The sequence below is a fragment of the Syzygium oleosum genome, unplaced genomic scaffold, assembly GCF_021117445.2.
Source record: "Syzygium oleosum isolate NSW1041296 unplaced genomic scaffold, Sole_v2.1 Sole_v2.20, whole genome shotgun sequence".
Classification (NCBI taxonomy): Eukaryota; Viridiplantae; Streptophyta; class Magnoliopsida; order Myrtales; family Myrtaceae; genus Syzygium; species Syzygium oleosum.
Genome location: NW_026607504.1, coordinates 7,147,954 through 7,159,986, shown reverse-complemented (window position 1 = coordinate 7,159,986; position 12,033 = coordinate 7,147,954). Strand labels below are relative to the sequence as shown.

Here is a 12,033-nt window from a genome sequence, read left to right as displayed (position 1 = left end):
AGCGAGACTGAGAGATCTGAGACAAGTGGAAGAACCAACTTTTGCTAACTATAAGTGAAGCATGCTTATGCACAAATTGAGAACTAGACTCATGATTCAATTCTTTGTTTGGGGTTTAGAGACCAGTAGAAAACAAATATTAGGATTACTGTACAAAGATTTCTCAAGTGGCGTTAATTTGGAGATGGGTTGTTCAAATATTTCATTAAGGTCTAGGAAATTACTCTTCCTTCTGATGTGGGAAATTAAATTTTAATGTCAAAATACTCCTAACCCATCTGCTTGGCCATACCTCAGAATGGACAAACAGAGGATTAGTTCTGTATACAGAGGAGGGAAAAACGAGATGGTTCTTAAGGGTTGAGAAACTCATTTTTGAGATATCCTTAACCTTTCTTCTTAAGCACAATTACTTTTCTCATGGAGCTTCAGTATACGTTTATAGTGGCAGTCTGTGTATCAGAAGATATTTTGAAGACCGTATGCAGAAGAAAGTGGAGATTGTGGACATGAGGTAAAGAGCGTGATGACAAAGCTAGCAGAAGAGGATCCTCCATGATAAAGTGTAATGGAATCACATTAAAATCTCGGGAAAAAACCAAAAAATCCAAACTTTCTCCATTGACACATTTACTGAACTTTTTTTGTGTCAAAACCCAAACTTTGTTATTTGTGACACATTTACCCCGATATACATTGTCCATGGGCATTTTCGTCTTTTTAGCCTTTTCTTTTTCTTTTTACTTTTTTTTTCTTTCCGTGAGGGCCCTCGCCGGATCCAAGGGGCCCTCGCCGGCGTCGGCGAGGCTCGCCCTCGCTCGCCCGAGGCGAGCGAGCCACGACGCCGGCCGAGGCTCGCCTCCGCCTGGCGAGGAGGGTGAGGAGGGCGAGGCTCGCCGGCGTCGGCGAGCCTCGCCACGGCTGGGCGAGGGGAGGCGAGGCTCGCCCTCGCCGGGCGAGCGAGGCGAGGCTCGCCCGGCAGCCGGCGAGGCTCGCCCTCCACTCGCCCTCCTCGCCCAAGCCTCGCCAGGCCTCGCCCTCCTCGCCCGGGCGGGGCGAGGCTCGCCGCCGCGTCGGGCGAGCCTCGCCTCGCTGGGCGAGGGAGGCGAGGCTCGCCGGCGTCGGGTAGCCTCGCCCGGCTGGGCGAGGAGGGCGAGGCTCGCCGGCCGCCGGCGAGGCTCGCCCTCGCTCGCCCGGGCGAGGCGAGCCTCGCCGGCGTCGGGCGGGGCTCGCCCTCGCCCGGGCGAGCGAGGGCGAGCCTCGCCGGCCAGCGAGGGCGGCCCTCGTCGGATCTCGGCGAGGGCGGCCCTCGCCGACGCGGCGAGGGCCCCCTCATTTGAAAGAAAAAAAAAGTAAAAGAAAAGAAAAAGCTAAAAAGACGAAAATGCCCATGACAATGTATATCAGAATGTTCACAAATAACAAAGTTTGGTTTTGGTTCACAAAAAAGTCGAGTAAATGTGTCAAAGTGGAAAAGTTTGGGGTTTTTGTGGTTTTTTCCCTAAAATCAATCTACCCTGTAGTTTGACTTTGGAGTCTCTTCTTGTGAATTGGATATGTAGAACTATCTGATGCATAGGAAGAGATTGTTTAAATAGGCGATGAGACTAGTCACGATTACTCGTTCAAGCACATATACTGGGGACCAAATTGAGCGGCATCTGCAGTTGTACTATCATTAGGCAAGCCAATTTTGTTTTCTGCAATGGCGTCCTGTGCTAGCTCTGGTATTTGATGAACTTACTCATCGCAAGTGAAAAAATTGTTGTCCGTGGTAGGCTAAGCCATGAATTATTGTTAGACATTGAAGAAAACCTTTACATCCCTTTTCCGGACAAAATTTCTTTACATTATGTTCCACCACTGTAAGCGCAATAAGGAACCTGCAGTTATTGGGTTAAATCTGTAGGATATGTCGTCGTTGCTGTATCCGGTCACAAAATGAACTGCAGCTCTCTTTGTTGCAAACCTATATCTTGGCTTGAAGAACAATCGAATGGGAAATCACCCTCTCCATCGTAGAAAATTCCTGTAAATTCATCTTCATTGCCCGACTGTGGTTGGTTCTTTGTTTCTTCCCCGTCGGTGTCCTCCTCGGAAAGCGCTGTGTTCTTCTGCACCAATTCTTGGAACACCGATGATCGAAGGAGGAGGCTGAGCGCAGTAGGTGAAGAAGACTTGTTGCATGAGATAAGAGGGACTTTAGTTTCAAATACATCTGGCTTTTGAGGAGAGTCGAGGTAGTCTGCTGTGAAAGTATTGGCGTTGAACAACAGAGATTTATCGGACTCTTCTCGCGGAGCGAAATTGGGGGCCGAAGGAACCATCTGAGGTTCTAGTGAACTGAGGTGTTCAAGTGCAGCACTAGGGGTGTTCGTTCCCGGCTTTAGCCATCTGATATAAGTACTCAAGTCGAAGTTGGTGACGGCATTGATCCCTCTGTACTCAATTGCTGCGATGTCGTAGGCACGAGCTGCTTCCTCCTGAGTGCCTGCCAAAGCAGAACATTGCATTTAATCTAACTGGAAAGTGCATCGACAGAACCAGGTAAAATAATCGGCTTATTGCCGAGGGCGTTATGCTGCTAACGGTGTAAAAATCGTTAGGTGGCTTACTGTAGGTGCCGAGGTAGAGGTACTTGTTCCCAAAAACTCTCCCGATCCTCGCTTCCCATCTGCCGTTGTGATGGTGCCTGCACAGCATGTGCGTGTTCAAGTTAAAAGGCATTTCTTTTCTTGTTCTAGGTTCATGGTGAACTTTTTCTAGTGAATTTGTACGACTGGTGTGAAGTGTCAAGAACATAAATTTGATAGAGCTATCACCTGGCCACTCCTCTGTACTTCGATACACCTCTAGAGAAGCCGCTGCTTTTCCTGTTGAAAAGATAACCCGGAAGATGTTAGTCAGGGAAGGCTAATTCTCAAATGTCATTGAGATGGTTATTGCTTTGCTTGATAGTTAGATCTCACCTTCTCAATGAAGCCAGATATTCCTCCTTTGTCATACTGTGCATTATCTCTATCTCATTCTCATAATCTGATATCTGCAGATGATTAATAGGCTTATTCAGAAGAGATGCTTTATCTCCCATAGTTTCATGGGAAAGGTATCGATTCTTTTCTCGAGTCATGCGTACCGGGAAGTTGGTAAAAGTCGATATCCCCCAATACTTGAGCGCGGCTAAGTCGTATGCTCTCGCGGCGGCTTCTTCTTCATCAAAAGCACCTAGGTAAACTGTTCATCCCCAATTAGTTCCGGAGCAAATAACGGTCCGACCAAGCGTGACAAAACAGCGTTAGCATTCTTGAAAAAGGAATAATGAGGAATTCATGTGAATGAGCAAGTTTTGAAACATACCCTGCTTTCCTTTTTTTCTCTGGGTCACATTCCAGGAGAGCTTGTCCCACAGGTGAGCTTCATATCTGCCAGTCCATCTATGCCTGTAGAGTCCACAGAACAAATTTTGAATCAGAGATGGTTGATTCAAGATTCAATGAGTATTCAACGTTTTGGGCGACAGACTCTCAAGTCTCGACACTCTCCGCACCTGCTCACGCCGCGAAATCTCGAACTCCTCTTCACAGCGGCGGCCGAAGACATCTGGTCCCCTTGTTGCGGCTGCTGGGCCTGGCTGTCGTCGCAACTGGGCGGAACCAAAGGGGCCGGGGGTCCTCTCCGGCGCCTCTTGACGCGGCACGGCCGTGGCGCCTCGCCATCTACCGCCACGTAAACTCGGCGCCTCCCCGTGTTCTCTTCAGCTTTCACCGTCATCATTTCCATTTCTCTCGCTTGCTTCAGTTCTCCCTTGTTCTTCTTCCTGGCCTCTTCCTGTCTGTGCTCTTAGCTTGACCAGAATACCAAGTCCATGGACAAGATATATATATTGTTGAGGTCCTAATTCGTTTCTTTAATCACGGTTTGTCTTCTAGTTGTCACAACTGTTTTTGGAATGAGACGAGGTTGGCGATTATTACTACGGAGCAACGCAGGACAGGACTTGTCTTTACTATGTCTGACGGCCCGAGGCAGAGGATCTTATTATTCCACGGTTTATTGGGTTTGAAATTGTAATGAGAGTTTCTTTAGACGATTGTATTCGGTGGGTATACACTGTACAATAGTGTGATTTGGCCCATAGATAGACATAATCTACCAGAGTCTCGAGTAAAGATTTCTGTTCATCCACACTAGTTTTGAGCCTAATGCTTTGACAATAAACTGAGTCTAGATGATAAATTTTACGAGTTTTGCGACTTTGGACCGACGACGAAATACTTGCATGACTATGTGACCCTTTTCAAGATACTTGAAGATTCGAAGGACGGCGAAGGAATATGATCGAAACACTCGTTGTATTGAATTGGAGATTCGCTTATAGACCACGTCAATGTGTTGTTTGGTGGCTCAAAAAGATTGAATTTCTCTCCCCGATCCGAAAGACGCAAGCTGTTTCATGTGCCCCAACAGAACATTGGCTGTTCCATTGTGATCAAGCTCATGGATTCTTGGTCTTCAATCCGCTTTCGCTACGAGTTAGGGTCATAGATTAAATCAGACAATATAGTGTCGCGTCACGCGAGCTGAGGGAGAAGAACACTCGAGAACGCCTCGAGTATCAAGTTTTCCGTGGTGCACACACGAATAGAAAAACAATCGAGACAAATTTAAACAAGAAAAGAAAAGAAAAGGGAAAGAGAAGTGCCTGCAAGCACAAGACCAATCTCCAAACTGATCCAATTGATCGTTGCACTCTCTTCTTGCCCTCCAGCTTCTTTCTTTGGATTCGTCGTCCAATTTATGTGATAATTAATTAGGCCAAGTTTCGTCTGGTTAGTTGAAGAAGTGCATGATGTGACAACTAATAACAATAATAATTTGTAATAATAATAGCAATAATAAGTGGGTGAGGAAGGAGGTTATGGTGTAGACGGAGCTTCGAGGCGGTGTTTTCTAGGGAATAAACCTCCATACCATTCTCTCCAATCCTTGATTAAACTTTGGACATGAATGCCGACCATTTTATCAAATTTCAATCGTCCCAAGCAGGCATCCAACGCTGTGGATTCCTTCCTCCTCTTTCACATCATGTTTCCGTGTATATATCGAGGAGGGAATGAGGGTGCGGTGCGTTTAGTTCGGTTTTGGGGGAAAGCCTTTGGAAAGATACGAAGGACTTTTAGGTGAAAATGAGTTTCCGAAATGCAAATGATGTTTGGTGAAGTGTAATTTAAGAACACATTGGGAATCAACTTTAATTAAAATATCGTTAGGAAAAAACTACATTTCGTAAAGGACTTTTACTAGCTTTTTATTTTTATTTTTAAAAATTCCAAACCTTTCCGGCGAAACTTAGCCGTCGAGGGCCGCGTGACCTCAGGCAAAGCTAGCGGTGGCTTGCAACGTTAGGGTTTTTAAGAACATTTGTGTTATTACGAAAGTATAGTGAGGGCAAAATTGGAAGAATAAAAAAATCTATTTGCATTGTGGAATGTTCAAAGCTCAAAGTACCTCCGGACCTGTTTTAATCTAAACGTCTTTAATGGAATTTGGAAATGCAATTATATTTTCCCAAAACTCTCTAAAAAAATTGCCAAATACCATTTGTATTTGCCCAAGAGCCTTTAAGGTCTCGAAAGGTTTTGGCAAAAACCGAACTAAATGCACCCTAAGAACTTCCAAGATCGTACGGCCAAGCTTCGAAACTATCTCCATAGAGAAGTTCTTTGCGTAGGCAAATCGGCACTTGATCGGGCGATCGACAGTAATCATCGCAATATAATTATATGATACGATGTCGATATGTCTTATTTCATGACCCGGCGAAAGTAAAAGGAAAATACTAAGTAATAATCCGGTCTTTTGGGAATACGAAAATCTCGCGCTAAACATCCACGGTAATACATTACAATGCGCCCTCATCCAAATATTTCAGCGGATGGTGGGTATGGTGGTGTTGTGGTAGCACCTAGGAAACCCTAATGAAGATTTTCAGACAAGAACAGGTGTTTATATTCCAAAATTTGTCTGGGATTCAGAAGAACAAGTGCACTGAAACCTCTCTACTAGTCTCTATCAGCTTGACTTGGGTCAAAAACCAGAGATACAATCAAGACATACATGTGCTTATCCTTGGTTTATCATGTCATTATCTTTGTCATCTTGGTAATTTCGTTTCCCTCTTATGGCCAAAAATTGATCATTTTACCCTTTATCAGCTGTAGATTCAGCTGGTGAAGCAGCTGGTCTAATCCGGAGTTGAAGCTTTTCACCGGCTTCGCATAGTTTGATTTCGCGTGCGCGCGGGCGAACGTAAGTAGAAGCGACGGAATCGCTTTTTGCATTAGGTAATGAATTTGATTAGGAGTCAGAAATTGCTTTATCAACATTCAAATTGAAAATGGTCCTTCCCTCTCATCTCCGATATGCTGCTTTCACCCCGCCCCCCCAAACCGAAACACTCGATTGTACAGTGATGTTTTACCGAGTGTCTAAACTTAGCACTTGCGGTTAGGGTTGCAATTGAGAGCGCCGGACATGCGCGTGAGCCGAGTCACGAACGTCCCGGGCTTCGCCTTGATCATGTCCAGCCTCCCGAACGGCTTCTTCATCAGCGGCTTCCCCGACTGCACGAAGAAGGCCCCGTTCATCAACAGATCGCCCTGCGATCTCCACGTCCAGTTGCGCCACTCGTTTGGCGACGCATAGTCCCTCTTGGTCACCTAGTCATTCGTTCGGAATTCGCGTTTACATTAGATCAAACATGCGCGACGTGAGAGGATCGTGAATGCGACACTTAAATCAGTCTGCAGTTCTTTTTATGATTACCTCCTTAGCGGCCAAGTTGGGCGGGGCGATGAAGCGGTTGCCCTGGGAGATGATGGTGGGCTGCGAGCTGCCCCCGATGGCGTACATGAGCCAATGGGTGTAGTCGTTGTTGACGACGTGGAAGAAGCCCCATCGGCACCTCGGCATCCGCTGAATCAGGCCCCGACCAAAGTGGTTGAACGCGACTGTCACTTGCATTATCTTGTCTCCCTGGTACAAGTCGCTCGCGCCGAAGAGCATCACCTGCACGTATGTCCCCGCATGTATGTAAACATCAATGTCTAGACTTAATTTTCATTGAGATCAGAGCATTGAGGTCATCGGTATATGGAGGAGATGGAAGACGTTACGTCGTTATGGTGGGTGTAGTGGCCGTTTGAGATGGTGATGGCAGTGGAGCCCTCGATGGCGTCGATGAGCCCATCCTGGCATCTTGCCATGGACACATGGTCGATCCAGATGTTGGTCGAGCCGAAGATGGAGATGCCATCCCCGTCGCTCCGTGTCCTGAACCCCAGGTGGTCCACCGAGTCCCTGATGGTGCCCCCAGGCTTTGCGACGATGTCGTGGATGTGTAGCCCGTGGATGATCACGTTCTTGGCGAACTGGATCATGATGCCGGCACCGTAGGCGATGTGCACATTCGCACCCCGGCCGTCTATTGTCTTGTGGCTCGTCACCAGCAGCTCCTGGTTCAGCCTGATGACCATGCTGCGTGAGAAGATGATCCACAGTGGCTGCCTCTGGATCACGGCGTGGCGGAGCGTCCCGGGCTTCGGGTTGACCACATTGTTGTCCGAGGGATCGTAGACGACGTAGTATTTACCGCTCTTGCCTCCCGTGGTCTTGCGGCCGAATCCGAGCACGCACTTGGCCAGCCTCTTCCGCTCCTTTGCCCAGTTCTTCCTGCACCGCCAGCACCGGTCGATCGGGTTCGTGGCGATGCATGGGCCGGTGTGTTTGTGCATGTGCAATTGCCTCCTTGTACTGTTGGTTCCATCTAGGACCCTGCATCAATTCGAAACGTGAACCCAAAGGTCATTTTGTTCTCTCACAACTATACCAGAAAACGAAACGTATCGTTTGTGCTAATTCAATGTTCTAACAATCGAGACTACTGATGCAAGAGTACTCACCTGTGAACGCGCGAATTGAAATGGGCAGTGACGTTTTCGGGGTCGGGGTTATATGCCTCGAGAGCGTCCTTCTGGGCCTCCTCCGCGCGCTTTTGCCAGTACTCGTCGAACTCCCCGATATGAGCCTCGAGGCTCGGAACTAGAACAGCCAAGGACAAGGCCAAGATGAATCCGACGAGCTTAATTGCCTCCATGTCTTTTTTCCGATATATTTTTCGACTCGATTCTCACTTTTTTTCGATTTTCCTTTTTCTCCGTATCGACAGGCCAAGGGTCCAGGTCGCCTCGGAACGAAACAATGTTAGTGATGGCTAAGGTCTGTCGCCGTGGGATCCCGCAGTTTTTCGCTCAGTTAGCGATCAGACCTTGCCAAGACTACTTATTGGGGCGACCGGAATACGCTAAGCTCTTGCCATCGATATCCTTCTCTCGTCGGCGGCGTCGGTTCGGCTCAAGGCTTGAACGCATTCGAAAAGCGGGCGCGCGCTTATATAGCTCCCCAACAACAAAGCATGGCGTCCAGGAACAGGACCGGATTAGGAGGGCAACCAATCACTATTTCAGAGGTCACAGTCTGTCATTTGACAGCAAAAGAGGAGAGCTGTTTGACGACATTGGACCCTGTCTGGTTACGTTTCTATCCACATGTTCGTTTTAGACATTTTCGTTCCTATAAAGATCAGAATTCACTACTACATTGGTGCCTGAAAACTTGGGTTCTCCTAGCAGAAAATTGACCAAGTAAAGGGGGCCGTTGACAGAAACGGACCCTAGAGTTTTCTGCTGGCTGGTTCTTCGGCTCTTGGAAAAACCAGTACCCATCACTCCGGTTTCGGTCGAGATCGCACTAGACACTCCGTCGTGAGAAGAATAGAGCTTATATACCGTATGCCGCGCAGTCGAACGCAGATCGTACTCGTATTGTACGCGAAGAGTACGCGTTGATCTGGGAACAAACATTCCATTTTTAGCATGCTGAAGAAGCAGTCTCTTTTGAACGAACGAGGAGACTCTGCCAATGTCATCGATGGCTTCAAGATCAAGAAGACCCAAGAACCAGATCCTCCACTCTTCATGAAGGAGAAAGTAGCACCGATTCTTGATTTTCTTGAAAATTAAGCCGATAAAATGTGTATTTATTTCTAAAGAAAATCATCTAATTTTCTCAAAAATTCAGTTCAATGCCAAATTGATCTGATCAAATTCAATTAGGTTAAATATCTTAAATTAATGAATTTCTGATCATTTTTCTGCAAAAAATGAAGAAGAGCGCTGCCCAAATTATACTGCAAAGACTGCTTTGTATATATGGCCTGTAACTTTTATGAAAATGATTATTGTTGAACGTTAATTTTTAAATCATTATTATAAAATTCAGGGGGAGGCGAAAATAATAGAAATTAGGGCATTAGAAACTAATTGAAACTTAGCATGGCTCAAAGCGCTTAGTTACGCTTGACATTTCCTAATTTAATTGGTCGAAAATAATTATTATGTAATATTAACGTATCTGCCTCTTAATCTAATCCGAGCGACCCTTTGCCAAATCAAAACAATACTTTCCAATCCGGGATCGGTATGCGAACTCGCTTTTTGTATATTAATTCACTTATTAATCTATGTCGCGACATAAGTTTGACAATTGAACGCATCATATCTTTTTAATTGAATTGTGTTAAAATGGTTGAAACATTAATAAATGCATGTAGATGGGTAGTGTTTATTAAACTAAGGCTCCGTTCGTTTGGCAAAAAATATTCTCCTTTTGAAAAATATTTTTCCGGAAGTCATTTTCCTGGAAAATGTTTTCCCGGAACATAATTTTCCGGTATTTGGTGATCAATATGAAAAAGTTTCGGAAAATATTTTTCGCCTGCGGAGACTGCGGCGGCGGGCGACCGGCGGCGGGGCGACCCAGGCGTGGCGGCAGCCGGCGGGGCCGGCGGCGGCGGCGGCGACCGCGGCGGCGGCGGCGGGCGGCGACGCGGCGGCGACCGGAGGAGGGCGGCGGCCGGCAACCTTAGTGAAGAAGAAGAAGAAGAAGAAGAAGCTCCGGAAAATGATTTCCGCTTTTGAAGAAGCGGAAGTCATTTTCTATAGACTTAGGCTATTTTGTGAGGGGGGAAGGAAAATATTTTCCCACGGAAAACGTTTTCCGCCCCCCGAACACCGGAAAACTCGGAAAATATTTTTCCGGGAGAATATTTTCCGCCAAACGAACGGAGTCTAAAATGCAAAAATTTTTTTAAGAAAATGATGCAAATGATCCCTCAATTTTGGCCTCATGTGCAATGTAATTCCTAAACTTTCGATTTTTTCAGTGTGATCTCTGAACTGTAGCCCAATATGCTATGTGGTCTCTAAACGTTTAATTTCTTCAATATGGTCCCTGAACTTTTGGTACGTGTTCAATTTGGTCCATTAACTATATGAAAATATTTAATGTTGGTTAAATATGTACCAAAAGTCCAGGGGTCATATTAGATAAATTAAAAGTTCAAGATACTAAAGTTCATGGACTAACATTGAATGAATTAAAAATTCAGGGACCACATTACACATTGGGTCAAAGTTCAGAAACCATTTGTGTCTTTATAAGTTAAAAAGGTCTTAACATAGTATTTATTGAATTTTGGCCAAAATTCATAATAAAAATAATTGGTAAGCGGTAAATAAATAAAAAAAAAAGCTAGAAAATCTACGCAATATTTGACGGCGAAAAGGGCGAATAAAGAAAAAAAATTTATATAAAAAAAAACGCGGAAAAAAAAAAAACTCAAATTAGGGTTCTCGGCTTCCGTATCGTGCTGCCACGCAATCATTTCTCCTTCGTCCCCCTGCTCCTGCTCCTGCTCCGCTGTCGTCGTCTCTCCTCTGCAACTCTTCGGTGGGTTTAGGACCCGGGAGAGATCTCCGCCTCCGCCGGAAGCACCATGGGCAAGGGTCCCGGCCTCTACTCCGACATCGGCAAGAAAGCCAAAGGTCAGTCGCCCATCGACCGTCTCCCCCTCCCCCCGCCTCCCCGAGCTCGTTTCCTCCGTTCTCTCGCGCGCGCGCCCACCTCGCCGGATTCTCTCGTTCCGTCGTTTCGTCCGATCGGTTGAGGTTGTTTTTGATGCCGCGCGCGCGTCGTTGCGGTTGTTTGTGGTGCAGATCTCCTCTACAAGGACTACCAGAGCGACCACAAGTTCACCATCACTACCTCCTCGGTCACGGGAGTCGTGAGTTTTTCCCCTCCGTTTTATTTTATTTTATTTTTTTTTTTTGGGAGACCTCTGCATGCTTGTTCACTTGGTTGAGCTGCGATATGAAACCGTTCTCGTGGTTTTCGGTGAATCGGAGCGTTGTGGAATTGGCGAATGACGGGCTGTTTCTTCTTAGGATTTTGATGTAGTCTTGGGGCTGATCGTGCTCTCCTCTGGAGATTGTTTGGGGGACTTCCGACGGTTCCGTCGATGTTTGCAAAACAGCGGTGTGTTTTCACGCGCCACCGTGCATTTCTAACTCGGGCGTGGTTGTGCAGAGCCCGAAAAATTAGTTTCCAGATCTAAACCGTCGGATAATTTCGGAGGAATGATGCCCTTTGAGTCGGTTGATGAGTTTGCTGATTTCGATTGGTTTTCGTTGTATTTGGAAATAAGAGGTGTCGTAAACTCGATGAATTCGCTCTCAGTTGGAGCTCTATAGTAACCGTCAGATGTTGACATTCCTGCTTTTGTCTTGGATATTCACTTTTTTTACGCGGTTCGAGCTGGATGAAAATGCTTACTCTTGTCTGGTATCATAGTTTAATTGCTGGGATTGTCTGCCGCATATTATTTATTTATTAATGCAACTGAGATTCACAATGATATTGCAGACTATAACATCTTCAGCAACAAAGAAAGGCGAGCTGTTTCTAGAGTTAATACCCAGCTGAAGAACAAGAATGTTACAACTGATGTCAAAGTGGACACGAACTCCAATGTAAGTGTTGTGAATTTATAGCACGAAGAAAGTGAAAAGTTCTCTTATAGCATGTTGTTCTTTCTCTAAATCATATCTGGGGGTGTCGAGGGGCGGGAGGGGGTTG

The 12,033-nt window shown here is 46.1% G+C and overlaps 3 protein-coding genes and 1 pseudogene across 3 annotated transcripts; 1 reads left to right on the top strand and 3 right to left on the bottom strand.

The window, feature by feature from the left end:
* Nucleotides 1–12,033, top strand: part of LOC115668574 (mitochondrial outer membrane protein porin of 34 kDa-like) — an 88,582-nt pseudogene that overhangs the window by 74,307 nt on the left and 2,242 nt on the right.
* On the bottom strand, nucleotides 1,805–2,834 carry LOC130140648 (AP2-like ethylene-responsive transcription factor AIL5). The gene is made up of 2 exons (XM_056320574.1): nucleotides 2,616–2,834; nucleotides 1,805–2,491 (listed from the first exon to the last, which is right to left on the bottom strand). Exons 1-2 carry the CDS (start codon nucleotides 2,800–2,802, stop codon nucleotides 1,935–1,937), a joined length of 744 nt encoding a protein of 247 aa, XP_056176549.1. The 5' UTR covers nucleotides 2,803–2,834; the 3' UTR covers nucleotides 1,805–1,934.
* LOC115670375 (ethylene-responsive transcription factor WRI1-like) lies at nucleotides 2,854–3,771 on the bottom strand. Its single transcript, XM_056320319.1, has 3 exons — nucleotides 3,548–3,771; nucleotides 3,358–3,440; nucleotides 2,854–3,234 (listed from the first exon to the last, which is right to left on the bottom strand). Exons 1-3 carry the CDS (start codon nucleotides 3,769–3,771, stop codon nucleotides 2,966–2,968), a joined length of 576 nt encoding a protein of 191 aa, XP_056176294.1. The 3' UTR covers nucleotides 2,854–2,965.
* LOC115670141 (pectate lyase-like) lies at nucleotides 6,437–8,432 on the bottom strand. Its single transcript, XM_030591338.2, has 4 exons — nucleotides 7,962–8,432; nucleotides 7,176–7,833; nucleotides 6,826–7,068; nucleotides 6,437–6,719 (listed from the first exon to the last, which is right to left on the bottom strand). Exons 1-4 carry the CDS (start codon nucleotides 8,153–8,155, stop codon nucleotides 6,495–6,497), a joined length of 1,320 nt encoding a protein of 439 aa, XP_030447198.1. The 5' UTR covers nucleotides 8,156–8,432; the 3' UTR covers nucleotides 6,437–6,494.